A 19,109-nucleotide genomic window follows, 5' to 3' on the forward strand; every position below is an offset into this window, starting at 1 on the left:
CCAGCAAAGTCGAACTCCTGCAGTAACTTGTCTTCTGACTCTGAGGTACTACTTACATTTGTATGTACCCACATCCTTAGGAAACATTTTAAGTAAGAAATGTTGAAGTCCTTACTAGTCTCAGACTTGGCCCTCTTGCCCAGCATGTCGAACTCCTGCAGTAACTTGTCCTCCGAGGTGCTACTCGTGTTACCACTGCCGGACTCCAGGAACGGGTTCCAACTGGACAGCTCCAACTTCGGGCTGCTCGGGGGGGTGTGGGTCGGGGTCGTTCCTGTAAAGGGTCACAGGTTAAAGGTTAAAGGACAAAAGGTGGAAGGTCAAAGAATGCATTTTTTTGTCGAATGTAAGTGACGGTAATCGACATTATGATACAATTTTAAACTTTATAACCGTACACAGAAATAAAGCGCTTTCCAACAAGCTTTCAATCAGTCCTCTGACCCTTATAACTTGGGTCATTACAACTTCAAATGCATCAGAGGACTGATCAAAAGCTTGTTGGTAAGCGTGTATGGTTATAAAGTTTAAAATTGTATCATAATGCTGTTTTTCCTTGTCATATACCGGGTATAAAGCTCTGTACACCAAGGCACCTGAAAGCTGTTCCTTAGGGAAAGTATGATAAAAGAGAGAGATGGTAAGTCAAGCCATCATGCATTTGATCCAGTTAGTATCCTGCAAAAGTGGATTAGTATGAGGATAAGGTAAATCTTACACATAGAAGTCAGGGCTCGAAATACCACCGGCATATGCAGGTTAGTGCCGGTAAAATTAGAGCTGTACAGGCATTTTTTATGTCAACCTGCATAGGTCTATACCCTGGGTTTTTATCATAAATGTACTATGATGTAGGTGTATGTGGATTTTTACTAGCTTCATTGACTGGCACCACATATGAAGTATAAAAGAAACAATAGCAATTATAGTTTCTGAACAATTTTTAGTATGATGCATGCTTTTTAAATTCTGAGTGGTGTAGGTACTTTTGAAATGTTACCTGTATCAGTGCAGGTACTGTAATTGCAGAAACTTTCACGGTGGATTAATGTTCGCAGCTTTCGCGGCGGCCGCTTCACCACAAATTTTAAACCACAGCGAACATTTTTCCATAACAGTAAGAGACTACTGTGTATGGTGCTACCGCGAAATTAAAACCACTGCGAAAAGCCCGCTACCGCAAGATTAAATCTCCGCGAACTTAAATGCATTTACAGTATGCATAAAAAGTATTTCAAGCCCTGAACATGTCAGCTTGTTCTTTAAGAAGTTTATGTGTAAGGTTTCTTTAAATCTTAACCCTAAGTAAGGGTGAAGATAGAACAGTAACGTTAACATAAGATGAACCTCATGCCACCAGAGTTAGTACACGAATGATGATAAGCTGGAAAGAGAACTTGAACATAAGGCAACTGCATCGTACACATGGACAAAACTTGATTGTAATTTCACAAGTTAGTTAAATCTTCAGCAATGCCCAAAAGTAGCCCACTTTAGCCATTAATACAGAAACCCACAGGGCTATTTTTCCACATTTTACTACTGTAAAGTGTAATTCACTTTATCTTCACGGTACCAAATTTTCACGGTCTGAGAAAATTGAACTTGTTCTCGGAACTAAATGTTCACTGTCGAGGCAAGTGCGCATGAAAAAAGTCTGTGAATTATTTTTTATCAGTAATGATTAGTTCACGTTACAGTCGTCACCGTGAAAACCGTGAACATAACATTACAGTGAAAAAATCAGGAATTACAGTATATAATAGTACACTTTCCAAGATTCCCAAAACACCCGTTAGAAAAGCTTTGGAGAAATTTTGCCATGCTTCGGGGTGCAACACAGAAATGATGGCGCTCACTCTTCTTGACAGAACGAGGGAAGGACGTTCGAACTACGACACAAAACGGGTTCCGCGTTCGCGGCAGAACCCAGAACTTGGGGCTTGTCGGTGGAGTGTTCACGGGAGACGATCCTATTATACATACACATGACAATGGAAATGGTAACACAGTCATGGCACAACAACAGAAATACATAATTATGCAGTGATCAAAATACTTTTTTCAGCCAGGTTGCCCAACCTGAGTCAAAAGCCAGGTTGCGTGATCAACATTTCAGGTGGCCTCACTTCCAAGTTATATTATTACTTTCTGCAAATCAGCTACTTATCCATTATCTTTCCTTCCAGTAAATCTAACTACTTTTGTTTCATCTCATCAAGAAATAAATACAAAAGCTTTTGCACGGAAGTACGGGGAAAAGCAGTGTTCAAACTGCAAAATTTCAGGTTGCGCCCTGCGCTACCTGGGTTTGCACCAAGCAAAATGTGGTTGCGTTTGCAAGTGTGCAAGTGGATATTTCGAGCACTGCATACATGTACACTCCAGGGTGTTCGCAGCTACCCAACTATTCCATCAAATTTTGACAGACTCTTGGTGCTACCAACAGACATAAACTATTCGGTCATCTTGACAGACAAAACTGACAAAAGCTTTTAGACTAACTTATGAAAATGATTACAATAAGGTAAAGCTACTATGGCTGAGAAAAACACTGGTACAGTACATACAATTGTGAAAACAAAAGGTGAACTGGTTAGGAATATAAAAATAATGTAATGAAAAATGCTAGAGATGAGAAAAATTATTCATCCATTCTTGCCCAATCACAAAAGCTGTAACAATAACTAACCTTACCACTTTCTCTTTAAAAAGTGAATCAAAAGTTGCAGTTTTGATATGGTACATTGTAGAACTTTTGCTCAGACAGTTATTGGGCAAGAATGCCATCAAAGAACATGTGAAAATGAGATGTGAGAAATCGATAATGGACTGCACACAAAATTAACTAAACGAGTAAGATTGACTGACAGGTACTGATAATTAGACTAAGTACACGTATACTGGCTAGGCCTAAGGAAAAAAATGTTGTGTTTCCTGTTTCAGTCATGAAAAAAAAAGGGTAGGTACATTTTTTGTAGGTAGGGATATTTTTTTTATTCAAATTTTTGTAAAAGACTTTGGCCAAAACTCTACATGAGGACACTTATATATGTCAAACTTTAATTTTGTGCATAATCGTTACAAGTTTGTTTAATATATTTTTCCTCCATCAGATAAAACAAGCAGGCTAAACTAAAACTATGTGTAACTCCACTGCCCATAAAAAAAAAAGTCGGCAGTTTTTTCTATGGTAGGTTGGGAAACAAGAAACATAACATTTTATTCCGTAGGCCTCCTCTTCATCTTATTCTTTCGTTTGAGGCTACCAACTTCAACTTGCTGAAGATTTTGTAGCCTATTATATACCGACTGTAAGGTTTGATCCACTCACACCGGGAAGGTCCCCTACTCTTTTCAATAACTGTGTTTAGCTCTCCCCAAACATTAGTCTTTTGTGTACAACTACAGATGCATATCTTGATACGTACCTGCTGATTTGGACCTTAGTTTTTCTGCATCTACCCCAGCCTCTGGGTTCAGGGTGTTGGAGTCTTCCAGGAATATCTTAAACGGGTCATCCTTGGAGCCCACACTGATCGCTGAGGTGTCGCTCACATTCCTAAGTGAATAAAAAATTCAGCAGTTGAAACAGTGTTCTAGCCAACCTGAAATTTTTTTCCATCCCATGGGTTTTAAAAAGAAATCTTGGCCTACCCCGAAGGGCCGTGACGATCCTAGGGGGTCCAGAGCATGCTCCACCATTCCAAAATTTTGAAATCCCACTGAAATGCTCTCTCCTGCATACTGCAATTTTGCTGGTAGACTCAGCTTGGTTCTATTACATCCGTTTTGGTGAAAAGGGTTTCAGCTCAGAGGATGGATTGGGCAAAATTCCTTCAAAGGACGGAAGAACGGATGCTGGCTAGCACCCTGAGTTGAAAGTTACACACCAGATGGGACCACATGGTTAACCTTCTGAATGGACAGCAGAAGCCGTGCATTGAATTGTATAATGTACAATGTCACAATTTGAATGAAGTCAAAGTACACATAATCCCCGCAACCTTAAAATAATACATTTACAGTAATAGCGCATGCGCATGTTTACCGGGTGTGGAAAACAAACAAACAAACAAACCTCCTGTGGCTGGATATTTGCTGCAGAGATGAAGTAACTGTATTTTTTTTTTGTCCACAGCATGACGACAATGGAACACAGTGGAGCATGAATGTGTTTATTGTGCAAAACAAACAAACAAACCTCCTGTGGCTGGACTTCTGCTGCGGAGATGAAGAGGGGGAACCTATGGACACCAGCGTCGTGTCGATAGCGGGCGGGGCCGGGGCAGGTGCCTTCGCTCCCGGGGCTTCAGGAACCTTAAAGGCGCCGGTGTCGGGGAACAGATCCTTACGGGCCTGTAAAACACACAACTTAATCGTACCCACTTTCTTGTTCCTGTATCATCTAGACAACTTCTTAAATACGGGCTTTTAGTAAAATTTCTTGTAAATACATGAATGTACCTGTAAATAAAGTAGAAGAACTTTGTTATACATTGTACAGTCTTTCACTGTAAATGCAGAAATGTTTGCGGTGGTTTTATGTTTGCGATTTTCGCGGTGGTTTTATGTTTGCGATTTTCGCGGTGACCACTTCACTGCAAACTTAAAACCACCGCGAACATCTTTTCCATTACAGTATGTTACTGCAGTCTATGGCGCTACAGCGAACTTTAAACCACTGCGAACACTCTAATTTCCCACTACCCCGAAGGTAAATGGCCACAAAATTAAATGCATTTACAGTACCAAGCTGATGAGATTGCTCACTGACCCTTTCAACATGTCTAACAAGGAATTGTCTGGCCATTTGTCATACATATGTTCGTGTTTAAGTTTTCAGTACCAGGTAGGATATTGTATAGACGACTTGCACACTTCCCATAATTCACAGTGCCAGGGATACTTATGTAGTGACCCGTGAGGTCATTAGGGGAAACCAACTAACAGCTACAGTGGTTAGTGCTGGCTACTTTATACTTCTGGCCACAAAACTTGTAAAATTTGATATAAAACATAGTAGTACAACTCATTAGTTTATATGCTTTGCCGCCGTTGTACTAAAGGTTTTAGCTGGTTTCACCCTGGTTTTAAAAATTAACAGCGCCAGGGTTACGGATATGGATGTTACCACCATTGTCCAGGATGCGAAACCAGGGTGAAACCAGCTGAAAACTTTAGTACGACGGCGGCAAAGCATATAAACTAATGAGTTGTACGACAAATACAGTACTACTATTATTAGAGCTGAGAATTTTACAAGTTTTGCGCCCAGAAGTATAAAGTAGCCAGCACGTAACCACTGTAGCTGTTAGTTGGTTTCCCCCGATGACCTCACGGGTCACTACATCCATATCCCTGGCACTGTGAATTATGGGAAGTGTGCAAGTCGTCTACTAGTATACAAGTAATATCAATCAAACCTTGCTTCAAGTATAATGTACCACACTCTTAAAAATGACATTCATGCAAATGTACAATATACCACCATCTTTAAGACAAATCATTTGAATATAACATATTACTCTTAACTCTTTAATAACAATAGACACAATAACAAAAGACACAATAACTTAGGGAAAACAAAAATGACTTTTATACAGGAACAACAGTGCTGTAAAGGAAAAGACACCACACAGAGTAACAAGAGAAACAAAACTGTTACATGTACATCAAACTGCAGCTATTGTTGACACGTGCATTCTACCACCTTGACACCCACCTCTTCTTTTTGTTTTTCCTTTCCTTTGTCAGTTTTATCTTCTTCTTTATCCTTGGCATAAAGGGGATCGAGAGCGGCAAGGGGATCTTCACGTTTTTTCTTTGCTACTGGTTTTTCCTTTTTCGCGACATGTTTGTCGATCAAAGCCAAATTTTTCTCAAGACATGCCAGTTGGTCGTCAGGTTTCTTCTTAGCCAATGGTTTCTCCGTTTTAGCGGCAGGTTTGTCAACCAATCCTAACTCTTTCTCAAGGGAGGCCACCAGGGGGTCTTCATGTTTAACTATGGGCTGTTCCTTTTTAGCAACAGGTTTGTCGACCAACCCCAGATCTGGCTCGAGCTGTACCAGGTCATTGACCTCCATTAGGGGTTCGTCAATCTGAACGAGGGGCTCGTCAATTTGAACAAGGGACTCGCCGAGATTGACCAGGGGTTCATCGACTAAGAGCGGGGGCTCCTCGACTTGCACAAGGGGTTCTAGGGACACCAGGGCGGGGTCTTCGGTGGCCCCTGCGGAAGGGGGTGCGGGTTGCTGGGCGTCGTCGGCCTTAGTGCTGGCCTGACTTGTCTGCCGGGTGGCATGCGGTTAGAGAGAGCAGAGGGGGACAGAGAACAGACAAGGTGTTAGTCACAATCCTTGTTAGAGGTTATGACTATAGAGCCAGGGCTGTCTCCAGCTTCAAAAAGAGCCCAATGTTGTTTCTAGAGGGAGATGAGAAGATCAGATCTTCAACACACTCAAATTTAAAGGGCTGGGGGGCTCCAGAACCAACTGGAGGGAGTAGGCCCAGGACAGACCAACATTCGGAATAAACTGTCAATGTCTGTACCTGCTATGCATCAGACTATGATGCCTGTGAATGATTGATTGATTGATTGATTGATTGATTGATTGATTACTCAATCTGCAATTTTAAGGTACATACAAAACACACATTTTCATCAATTTTATGAAGTTCATGAAGTTCAATGTCAAGTTCAGCTTTTTCACTTCACAAACAGAGTGAATTTTTTTCCTTCCAAACAAGCAAATTTCTGTCCTGGGGCAGAGAGATGGGACCTGGAGACAACCCAGCTGTACTGTAGAAGGAGGCATTCCTCACTCAGATGGTCCCAAATGTCAGTGAAATTTTCAAGATTTTCTTCCCCATTTTGGGAACAAAGCAAATACGAAAATCAGCTGACAGGGCTTAGATCCACCACACTGGAATACTGTATTGTGTATGGTGAAGAATTTATCAATCAGAATTACCTTGAGTTAGTGACCTTCAAACGAGCTACAATTAAAAATCAGCCAATAAGGATTTGAGTTTTATAATGGGAAAGAAATCTCTTCTAGTGAATAAGAGAATAAATTCCACCGTCATGAGTTTTAAGGATCATTTTGAGTGAAGCAAGTTGGGGATGGCACACTGAGAAGAAACAAGCACAGAATGCAATGTACAAAATGTAAGTCCTGCAATTATAGTTGAGCAATGCATGCAGACATGTAACAATGCATTAGAATGCTTTCACATACACATCTACATGTATTAATGTAAGTACTGGTAGACATTGTTACTGTTATTATGCAGAATACATGTAGAAGAAGAGTTAGGAAGCTTGCACAGTGTAGGGTCTAAATAAACTATTTTAATTCAAATGCAAGTGGGACATTTGGGCAAATTTTCATTGTTTAGTGTCCTGAATTTTTTTCAATTCTTTAATTTTATGTAACATTAACCACCTGAACATTCGACAATCCTGACAACTTTGATTTCATAACAAATGAAACTATTCCTTTTTGCCCAAATTTTCTTCTAGTTACTGTAGAATTTTCTCGATTGTGATACCACGAGGATGTTATCTGTGCAATGACATCAGCATGGCCTTAGGAACATAAATGATTTTATGTTACAATTTTAAGACTTTATATACGTACACAAAATAAAGCGCTTACCAACAAGCTTTCAATCAGTCCTCTGATCCTTATTATCAAGTTGAAATGACCCAGAGCCTAAGGCCCAATCTACACACAGTTTTTACCGATATCTGTGGAGATGTCGGGAGGGATCTAGAACATAGGGGGCCGGACACCCATGGCGCTTGCAGTCATAAACATATAGCGCAATTTTCCAAATGGCATTCTATGCTAATGAGCCTTCCCGAAGTCGGGAAGCTGTCGGGGACCCCTACTAAGCTATCGGTAAGGTATCGTACGAATGGTCCGGACCTTTCGGGAGAAATTTTCCCGATATCGTAATGGCGATATAGTAGTTCCATCTAGACGATGAAAAAAAGCTGTCGGCGAGAGGTTGTAGGCTCGCCGATATCGGGAAAAACTGTGTGTAGATCGTGCCTAAGTCACATATCCGGAACGGAAGTGTGACGTCAGCAAAGGGTTAAATAATTGTCTAATTTGTAGCCCAAATGGTGCTACGGATCTACAGACAACATTCCTGACCACTCAGATTTCATAACAACTGAAACTACTGGAAAGTATTCCTTTTTGCCCAAATTTTCTCCTTGTCCGCTCAACTACGTTTTGCAAGATGCCAAGAGGATGTCATCCATGTTATGAAAACAGCATGGCCTTAGGAACATAAATGATTGTCTAATTTGTAGCCGAACTGGTGCTACTGATCTACCGACCTGTGGTGCTTGACTCTGCTGAGTGGTTTTTGAGTTGCCAATTTACTGCGAACTTAAAACCAACGCAATAATTTTTCCATGACAGTAAGAGACTGCAGTGCATGCTGCTACCGCGAACAGTCCTTTTCCTGCTACTGTGAAATTAAATTTTTGGCAAATTTTCATTTTTTTGTCCTGAATCTTTTTTGCCACATAAACCACCTGCTCCTTTGCCCTCAAAACATTTGCACTGATATCTAACTTGAAGCCCAACTGGTGCTACTGATCTACCGACCTGTGGTGGTTGACTCTGCTGAGCGGCTTGTGCCTGGCTAGCGGCAGCCTGCTGGGCGGATGTGGTGGGGGTGGGGGGCTGCAGCGTGATGCCTATCTCTGAAACACAAACAGACACATTAGGCCACAGCAAGTAAATTTTATAGATGACATCCTCAGCAGACTGCAAAAATAGTGCATTCATTCCTGTATTCAAGACATGTACTGGTGCGGTAAAAGTGACACTAGTGTGGTAGACTGGCATCACCAACAAAGTCGGTAAGCACACTCATGGCTTCCATATTGGTGTCACTTTTACAACTATCCAATAAGTTTCATTTCTACAACTACAGCCCTGGGTACCTCGCAAATGCCACTTCTACAAGTACAATTATTAGGCTACAATACAACATACTTGCTCATTTTGGTACTTTATCGTCATATTGACCATCCCTGCAGAAGAAAAAAATTCTTGTTTTTTTTCTGAAATCAGGCGAAAATTAATGTGCGCGCCGATGTCATCCATAAAATTTACTTGCTGTGGCCTTACGCATGACTTTGTATATAGGTCAGTACTTCCTAGTGGCATATAGGGCAGCAAGTTTCCTTAAAGGAAAGGATAGTGATCTCGATCCAGTTTTAGCTCACTGAAGAGCTTGTCTTCCACTGGTCGTGACAGAGAAAAAAGACGCTATGTACAGTGTTTACAGGTTCATTGTACCAGGAAAATTCCCCTGGCTCTCTTTTTGACATTAGCACAATGACAACGCTTCATGTACCGTCCTAAGGACTGCGACCATTTATGGTAGTGTGCATGTCGGCTACATTGCCTTTGACACTGGACAATTTGGATTATAGATGCGCTTCAATATGCAACTGCCATGAAATAAGACTGTCTGCATTACCAGCAGTAGGAGTGGCGCTGGGCGTCGGCCTCTTACGCGGGGTGATGCTCGTCTCGATGGGGAGGGACAGGTTGGTCATCCCCCCTCCCCCCATCACTCAACCACTCTCAAGAAGTGGCAACAACGAATGAGGGGCATAGGGGGGTAGCAGTGAGGGACCAATGAGGGAGGTCGTGAGGGATAAGGGAACACTGTCCAATTTGTGAGCCGACATGCAACGTAACTTGATAAAGAGACTCTTTTTTTCACAACCAATGCTTTATTCTCACCAACGTTTCGGTGACCGTCTGTGACCTTCTTCCGGGCAATTCTGACTGGTGCACATTGTACTGCATGACAGGTGTCGATGTGGTGTGGTGTTCAGATGCGGTCACAAAACATAAAGTATTTACATATGTACAGGAAGCTTTATGCAAAATATTTACAATGCGGTCCCAAACGCAAAGGTGTAAAACATCCATAACAGTTGTCAATTAACGTTGAATTGACAATAAAGCATTGGTTGTGTAAAAAAGCCTCTTTATTCAGTGACGTACCAACCTGATGAAACTATTAACGGATGAAATGTGACTTACCGGCAGTAGGCGTGGCACTCGGCGTCGGCCTCTTACGCGGGGTGATGCTGGTCTCGATGGGGAGGGACAGGTTGGTCATCCCCCCTCCCCGCGGTCTCTCCCGCGGGGTGATGGAGGTTCCATGTGGCGTCGCCTGTGGGGTGGCTCTGTAAAGTACATGACAGAGGAGAAACTAAGTAAGGTTCAAATTCTGATACACATTATATGTATCCTCTTTGCTATTAAGATCATCTGCTGTTAATCTCCGCCGAGAGGCTAGGTAGTATGGAAGAAGATCTCACCACAACCCAGAAGACAGCCTCTTTAATCTATACAAGTTACAAATACACAAAATGAATGTTCAGTACCCAAACAATTTCAGTTTGTTGATTAATTGTGGCAAAAGACTCAAACATTGTACCAGTTTTGTGATTGTATTTAAGTACATATGAGTTACATATTAACATTTGTTTGGTCATATTTATCTTTCCTGTTTGATAACCAGGCTACACATTGGTAGGTAAAAAAAAAGAAGAAAAAAATGTTTCTTTTACCTAAACTAAAAATGTTGATACGCAACTCATACCGACTTGAATATACAGACAAGTTTGAACAGGAATTATGAGAGTAGATACTTATAATTAGCAGAATGGGTTAAAGCTTAGCCATGCAGTTGGCTTAAGGCATTACCTTGCAGTGCCGTCTGCTGTTTTGGGTGGTAAGCGCCTGACGACAAGTAGCACCAAAACAGAACAAGCGGGTTAGTGGCACATGGTACGCAGAAGGGGAGCAAGCAGAAGGATTTAGTACATGGTAGAGTGGACTCATTCCAGTAGAAATGTCATCACAAGAAGTTAGGAAGGATTGTATGACACAAAGAAGTACATGGAGGAAATATCACAGTTATGAATGATGAGAGAGAAGAATAAGAACACATTAGAACGTTGACATGCATCATCGCAGCATGTATTAATGCACAACTTCCTTTGGTCATCATAGGAATGACCATTAACAAGTCAATGTTGGTGAAAGAGGATTGATTACAAATGGCATTGATACAATGCAATAGACAAAAGAATTGTTACAATGTGTTATTGTTGGTTATAAGGCAACACATTTATTTGACATGGGATGGAAGAAATTACTATTGCCACAGAGTGCAGCTGTTTTGTGGAGAGAAGCTCTTACCTTGTCCTGATACATTTATGAAGTTTAGACATCCAGGTAAACAATATCCAAATACTATTCAATCTCTATAACTGGATAAAAACAGATATTTACTTCCAGATGTTTCGAGAGACATCCATCACTCTTCTTCAGCATAACTAGAATAAACTAGCAGAGCAATTCAATACAAGTATAGCTAACTAGAAAAACTGGTTGAACCACTAACTTGTAAGGATCATATGTTAAGGTCACTCAAATGTAAATCCTGTTAGCACAGTTCCCTTACCTTGTCCTGTTCGCCTTCTGCTTGGCCTTATGTTCACTCTCTGTCATGGGAATGGGCAGCTTACTGGGGGTTGGTGCATTCTAGGGACAGATCAGGGTATTGTACATGTAAGTGTACGTAAAATGTGTATGTCAAATATGATAAATACTAATTCAAAGGCTTGTGTTTGTGTACGATAATGATCCAGATCTGTACCTGTCAAAAACATGTTCTGCAAAGTACACAGGTCTTTGTAAGTCATAAATATGGTATAGCCAACTCTAGGAAATTGCAAACTTTTTGCAAATGATTTACATGTTTGTTTTTTTTGTGCCAAATAGTGCCGGTTTTAGTTTTTGAACTGGCACCGGCACTATAAGAGGCCAATCCAATAAGAGGTCATGTCATTATAAGAGGCCAATCCAAAGGCAGGTTTTCTGATGGTTCAACAATGAAAAGGGTGTGTATTTGGTCCAAATGCATATATATTGATGTAACACAATTACTGTTAATATTATCAACAAATTGTCCAATAAATACAATGACAATGCCGTACTGTAGACAGAACATAGGACAGACCTACCCTGAGGTTTTGGATGGGGCAGCTCTTGCCAGACAGTTTGAATGCTACATACGAGACCTGCCAGATGTTGGGACGAATGTCAGGGTCCACCTCCAACATATAGCCTGCATGGAAAGACATGTATAAAATGTCATGGAAAGCTTCTTGATAAGGTAATCATAAACGCACACAGGGCTAAAGATACTAAACCAGTGCAGACATCCCCATAACATGTACATAGTATAATCACAGTCCATGCAGATCTCCTTAAAACATGCTAACAACAAATGTCTGGAAAGAAACACACAGACAGACAGACAGACAGACATACACACAAAGCAATACCTCTGCTTTACATGGAGGTAAAAATCAAGACGTTCACCACTTACCTATGAGAGTGTGTGGCTCCTTGGAATACTTGGATCCATCAGGGATGGTGACACAGACAAACACACACACACACACACCGACACACACACACACACGCGCGCGCACGCACACACACACATACAAAATACCCTTGCTTTACATGGAGGTTCAGCACTTACGTATGAGACTGTGTAGCTCCTTGGAATACTTGGACCCGTCCGGGATGGTGAAGTGCCCGTCCTGGATCGCGATGCTGCTCTCGCCGAAGGGTAGAGAGAAGAAGCAGAGTTTGTACAGGAGGCAGCCAAGCGCCCAGATGTCCGCCTTGGTGGTGATGGTCTTGTTACTGTAGAGGTCCACCATCTCAGGGGCTCGGTACGACAGGGTCGTGTATCTACAATCAGGGGCAAAATAAGCAATGTAAATGTTGAAATATTAACAATTTTACATCATAAAGTAACAGGTACTCAAGCAACTGTATAAATTTTGGAGTTTCAGGTAGCATCTACAATCATTTGTCCGTGATGGATAGTATCTGAAATGCCTGGCCAAAATCTATCAAGTTGCTTGAGTAACTGTTATCTTCGGCATCTTATTTCCTGGATGTCTAACCTTCATTGACTTGTCAATCTAATTAAAAAATCATGACACTGCAAAAATTGTGCATTTTCATTGTAGTACTACTGTACTGCAGATAGTCCTTTTTACCTCAGGATGGATGCTAAGGACACAACATTTGGGCCTGTCAGGGATTCAAACACAGAACTTCTGGATTCTTAGTCTCCTTCCCTAACCAGAAGGTCACCAATGCAACAAAATTTACATACTAATGCAAGACAATACTCCAATACACTTCTAGACAAATGCATGTAAGAACTTGAGTTTCACAAAAGAGGAATTAAGAGGAATTGTGTCCACCTGACAAGTACAAAATGAAAGTGACAAACAAAACTTTTACTTTTTGATTTCCTCCTCCACGGGGCCGACTCCTACTTCCTGTGGGTTGGTGAACTTGGCCGTGGCGCTGCCGAAGTCACACAGGACGTAGTTCCCGTTGTCGTGCCACAAGATGTTCTCAACCTGGGGAACAAACAAGCAATAAACAATCAAACAAAGAACGTAGTTCCCGTTGTCTTGCCACAAGATGTTCTCAACCTGGGGGACAAACAAGCAATAAACAATCAAACAAAGAACGTAGTTCCCGTTGTCTTGCCACAAGATGTTCTCAACCTGGGGGACACACAAACAAGACAACAATCAATCATTCACAGATGTACCAATCAAACAAACAGAACGTAGTTCACGTTGTCGTGCCACAAGGTGTTCTCAACCTGGGGGACACACAATCAACAATCAAACATTCACCTCTCTCTCTCTGTATCTCTGTATCTCTCTCTGTGTCACTCTCTCTGTGTGTCTCTCTGTGTGTCTCTCTCTGTGTCTCTCTCTGTGTCTCTCTCTCTGTCTCTCTCTCTGTGTCTCTCTCTGTCTGTCTCTCTCTCTGTGTCTCTGTCTGTCTCTGTCTCTCTCTCTCTCTCAATCTCTGTCTCTCTCTCTCTCTCTCTCTCTCTCTCTGCCTTTCTATGTTTCTCTCTTCCTCTGTACATGTATGTACAAGTATGTCTGGGGTTACCCCCAGGGCACATTGAAAAGCGCCAAGATAAGCCCCTGGTAAAATAAATAAACAAACAAACAAACAAACAAGTGCCATATCTACCTTGAGATCCCTGTGAATGAGCGGAGTCTGACAGTGGTGGAGACGAGACACGGCCTCGCACATGTCGCAGAAAATCTTCAGCACCTCGGGCTCCGTGAAGCCCGCGGGAAGGCGGTCGTTCATCTCCTTGATTACAGCAGCTGGAACGGTTCCACAGGTGCAGGGGTCAGTACATTATACAACATGGGGAAGGGTTCCACAAGTGCACAGGGTCAGTGCATTACTGTAATTCCTGATTTTTTCAATGTACTGTTATGTTCACGGTTTTCACTGTCACAACTATAACTTGAACTTATCATTACTGATAACAAATAAATCACAGCCTTTTTTAATGCGCGCTTGTCACGACAGTGAACATTTAGTTCCAAGTTAACAAGAACAAGTTAAGAGAACAAGTTAAATTTTCTCAGACCGTGAAAGTTTGGTACCATGAAGACAAAGTGAATTAGAGTATTCATACAACATGGGGTACAAAATGTAGGTACATTATACAACAAGGCAGTACATTATAGAGAGAGAAAAATGACATTAAAAACTCTTGCAGTACAAAAGGCTGAATTGTCATTTTTTTTAGTCAGGATTTCAATCATTAACTTGCCATAATCAAAAATGTTCGATAGACAAAATAACTACAGTAACAGTGAATGCAGAAATGGTCACGGTGGTTTTATGTTCACTGCTTTTTAAGTGGCTGCTTCACCGCAAACTCAAAACCACCACAAACACTACATTTCCACACTACCACAAAATTAAATTCCCACGAACTTAAATGCATCTACAGTTCTTCCATTCATATGAGAAACAACCTGACAAAAAAGATGACAATAAAAGATTCTTACATTGTATGCCTGGTTGCTATTTCATGGGAAAGTACTCCAAGGCATCCCCTTATTTCCATCACAATGAATTTGAATATTCATATCACATTATATCAGATCATGAAATGACCCAGAACAACAGAACCGCACTTACTCCTACAGAAATCCATGAGAATCAGGATCTCCCAGACCCCACTGCTGGATTTGGTAATGCTGGAATCCACATACGGCACAATGTTCTTGTGTCCATTCAGTTGTTTCTGGAGTTTAAAACGGGAAGGAAAAAACTTAACACATTACACCTGTTCTACAACTAGATTTTTTTTGCATATCAATTCATATTTAGGATATAAAATCCTGCTCTTCAACATAGAGCTTTTTAGCGTCACTGATGAACGATAGTGGATTCTACCTGAAACGACTGACCGTTTCCAAAATCATATCCAGTTTCTTAATTAATTGCTGTTTGGCATATGCACAGACACACATTTTGAATATTGTTAATACATGACCAATAAAAATACAGTAAAAAAACCTGTACAAGTCCAGTCAGGGGACCGATAAAGGACAAGGCTTGGTACGAGTGTTCGTATGAGTGCATGAACCCATTAATTCGCCTGTGTGGGGAGTCTTTGGATGATAGGGATGTCAAGGTTCCCAGACGGAATAGCTGGGAAGCGACTGTATGAATAACTATGACAAACATCGGAGCGAACTACTATCTAGATGGTACCCAGCAGGGCTCTAGCCAGCTCGAAATTTTTTCCGTCAGCCAATTCCCATTGTCGCGAAAACACTATTCCTGGAGTTAGAGAGACTGAACTGAGACCTTGAAAAACGGGTTTTAATGAGATTATCGTATGCAAAAGAACACCGACACACATTGTCAACAATCATAACAATAGCAAAACAAACAGTGTGTGGCTTCTACGGCTGTGGAGGAGGTCCCCAAGCCACCTGTAGCTTCCACAAAGGAGCTTTTATCAGATTTTTGTCCGTCAAGGTTGACGGATTGCTTTTAAAATTTTTCCGTCGCACGCAGCAAATTTCCGTCAATTGATGGAAAAACGGACGCTGGATAGAGCCCTGGTACCCATGAGGCTATAAGCCTATAACAATAGAGCAATCTTACCAAGATGGTGATTTCCCGCTTGTAAATTGACAGGTCATGCTCGTTGTTTACAAACATCCGCTTCAGGCCGAAGCGCCGACCCGTCTGAGTCGAGACGCGGAATACGATAGCGAATCCACCTGTGGTGACGTAAGAAAGGGATTCATTATCAGAAAGATGGTACTTCTCAAGCTTAGTAAGGAACCAGTTAATGCTAGTTCACCTTTATCTGCAATAAAAAAAATCTAAAAAATTCACGGGTCTTAATGGCAAGTATGCAGATGTTGCCACACTGACAGCACCAAATCCGTAGGTGTTTTTGGCACCTTTAGACAGATTTAAGAGATTAGCCGTGAGGCTCGGTGTGTGTCACTCTACCGTCATGGGGGCAGGGGCATGGCGAGTATCGAACTCAGGACCTACTGATTCTGATTCCAACACTCTAGCCGTTGCGCCCTGCGATGGTATATTCAGTGTTTCTAAACAGGTATTGAGCTTAGGGATATCATGATGACGAATGGTGGTTTCAAACGGCAACATTCTGAAAATATTGCAATTTGAAACTACCGGTTGTCGATTTGCTGTCCCCGGATGCCTTGCTTTGAAAACACAACACATAGGTTACCCAGATTCAGGTGAACTACCGTTACCAATCTTGTTGCAGAAAAATGTTTATAACTCTTTTATCAGAGGCTGAAGGCATAGGTAGGCCATGAAGAACAGAAGCTTATGGGTGACGATGGTGGTTCAGGTGGTAGAGAAAGAGCGGCACCCAACAGAAGAATATAAGTCATCAGTGTCTATATTTGAAAGCATTTGATAATTTCGTAATCATTTTTTCCTTAGCCCCCACCTCCCAAGCACCAGCCATCTCTCCCAAAATTAATCAATATTTCATGTTTTTAATCTACTTAATCTGCTGTTGGCACTTATACAAATTACAATGCAATCATCGTAGCATGAAACAATATTGGGCATTGAGATAGTTCTAAGCCCATAAGTACATCCCACAATTTAACCTAACTGTTGGTTAAATGAGGTTACTTGGTTGGCCTTTATGTAATTTGATATCTCAGTCACATTGCTGTTTGTCATTGGCTGCAAGCCAATCTAGAGTCACAGGACTTAGGAACCACAGACTCATAGGGAGGGGCCAATAAATGTTGTGGGGAGGGGATAAAATTTATGCCTTTTTTCTGGTCAACAATTTTCACAATTCCAGTGCATTGGTGATGTTAATTCATTTGTTGTCAAATTTCGGGAGCAGATATGTTACATACAGTGACAAGATTACTGGGTAAATATTATGTTGTTGATTAAACTTTCGTTTATTAATTTTTTCCATCCCCTCTCCATATGCAATGGTGGTCCCTCCGGGAGGCATAGACTGGCAATGACGTCATTGCATCTCCCAATGTCACCCGCGGCCAGCTGAGACCAGACTCTGACAGCTCTCATCATTTTTCGCTGTTTATCGGCGTCCTTTCGTCCGCCCCGCCTCCCCCCATAAGGATCTAGATCAAATCAATCTCCATAAATGTTTCTACACTATCCCCCTGTCGTCCCAAGGTCGTGTAGTGAGGACATAAGGCGTAGATGTTCTCCAAAAACACTGTAGTCCATCACGGACCCAAATCGCGATCTAGATCATGTGCCTGTCCCAGTCGGTAAAGAATTTGACATCTTTTCGCGAAGTGTGTGCTCAGACGCATAGGAATCGATAGCAAATCTCCAACCCAACACATTAGTATGTTAAGGCCTTAGTATATTTTAAACAACTGATGTTGTCGTCTGTCTCTCCAAGCACTGAGAATATTGTTCAATAAAATTTGACCCTGTTTTCATGAACTCACTTTCCACCAAAAAAAATCAAGCATTTGTCACCATCATCGTCTGGTATTAAATAGCTGGTTATTCACTTCTAGGACATCTGTTGTTTTCTAAAATCCTATTTAAGAAGGTACAGCAACGTAACTCACCTTCGGCGATGACATCCTCTACCATTACATGATGCTGGCCGACGACAAACAATTTCCCCTCGTACTTTTTCGATTTGGGCTTCTGGACCTGAGACGAGATCTGAGAGAGCTTCTCGGTGAACCGCTCGCTGTATTTCTCAATTTTCTTCATCCTCGGTACGTTATCAGCGACTCACAATCAAAACAGACGTATTCTACAACCTATCTGAACAGACATATCCTACGAAAGTGGACAAGAGAAGCGGGTTACAAATAAAATTTGTCCCGTGTTTTCCTCTTCCTCTCCCGGCCTCGCCTTTTTTTTTTGCCAAGATGGCGGCAAGTTTTACCCAGCACGCACTGCGGCAAAATCTCGCCTGATTATCCTATTCTGTCACAGTAACATGTCATGTCGATCTAAGCAGAAGATAATGAATGAAAAACATTTTCTCTTCAATCATGTTTCTGCAATGCCCTAACTTTTCGATCTTATATTCCACTTTGTCTTTTTCAAATACACAGCAAAGGAAAGTTTATAAGTTTAATGTGCTGAACTCCAGATAGACAAGTAAGTTAACGTTATCATTATTTTGACCATTCATTTTTACTTATAAAAAGCATTTGCTTATTTGCAAGGTAGAAAATAATATAGTATAAGTTTCATAACTATGTACATCAATGGTTTGATGGCTGAGATAAATACCGAAATCAAAGTGTCTAAAAAAATCAATTTTCCCAACTATTTCAGAATGGAACAATTGTCATCATCAAGTACAGTAGGACTCAGCCTCTTCATATGTTAGCTTCAAACAGTTAGACATTCATTTGAATGGTTTAGGTATGATAAACCAATTGAAGTGATATAAAAATTATGATTCATGTGTCAATGGTTTGTTTCATGCAACTCCACTGTCTGGTAAAGTAACTGGCCCCTCCTCACATGTACAGTCAAACCTGTATTAGCGGCCACCTGGCCATAGTGGCCACTTTTTGTCGGTCCCTTGGATTTTTCCCATTGACGTAATGATTAAGAAATAGGCTATAGCGGCCTCCTGTCCAACGCGGCCACGGCCACA

General features: G+C 41.4%; 1 protein-coding gene across 10 annotated transcripts in view; it reads right to left on the bottom strand.

Moving 5' to 3' along the window:
* LOC118410835 (BMP-2-inducible protein kinase-like) overlaps positions 1-18,402 on the bottom strand; it is a 38,400-nt gene extending 19,998 nt beyond the window's left edge. For 3 of the 10 annotated variants that reach the window (XR_004830610.1, XM_035812676.1, XM_035812671.1), the window contains exons 1-16: positions 18,055-18,402; positions 16,097-16,215; positions 15,119-15,224; positions 14,147-14,286; positions 13,388-13,509; positions 12,609-12,823; positions 12,082-12,185; positions 11,520-11,599; positions 10,757-10,792; positions 10,088-10,233; positions 8,630-8,727; positions 5,726-6,292; positions 4,205-4,359; positions 3,432-3,562; positions 1,860-1,973; positions 116-274 (exon numbers count right to left, since the gene is read on the bottom strand). Coding sequence is in view for 9 of the 10 variants with exons in the window: in XM_035812676.1 (XP_035668569.1) it covers positions 116-274; positions 1,860-1,973; positions 3,432-3,562; positions 4,205-4,359; positions 5,726-6,292; positions 8,630-8,727; positions 10,088-10,233; positions 10,757-10,792; positions 11,520-11,599; positions 12,082-12,185; positions 12,609-12,823; positions 13,388-13,509; positions 14,147-14,286; positions 15,119-15,224; positions 16,097-16,215; positions 18,055-18,205 (2,443 nt within the window). In the remaining variant the exon portion in view is untranslated. Of the gene's footprint in view, positions 1-115; positions 275-1,859; positions 1,974-3,431; positions 3,563-4,204; positions 4,360-5,725; positions 6,293-8,629; positions 8,728-9,512; positions 9,597-10,087; positions 10,234-10,756; positions 10,793-11,519; positions 11,600-12,081; positions 12,186-12,608; positions 12,824-13,387; positions 13,510-14,146; positions 14,287-15,118; positions 15,225-16,096; positions 16,216-18,054 lie in introns of all 10 variants that reach the window. The other 7 variants (XM_035812672.1, XM_035812674.1, XM_035812678.1 and 4 more) reach the window with 7 other exon arrangements.
* Positions 18,403-19,109: the final 707 nt, after the last annotated feature.

This window comes from Branchiostoma floridae, chromosome 3, assembly GCF_000003815.2.
Source record: "Branchiostoma floridae strain S238N-H82 chromosome 3, Bfl_VNyyK, whole genome shotgun sequence".
NCBI classification, from domain to species: domain Eukaryota; kingdom Metazoa; phylum Chordata; class Leptocardii; order Amphioxiformes; family Branchiostomatidae; genus Branchiostoma; species Branchiostoma floridae.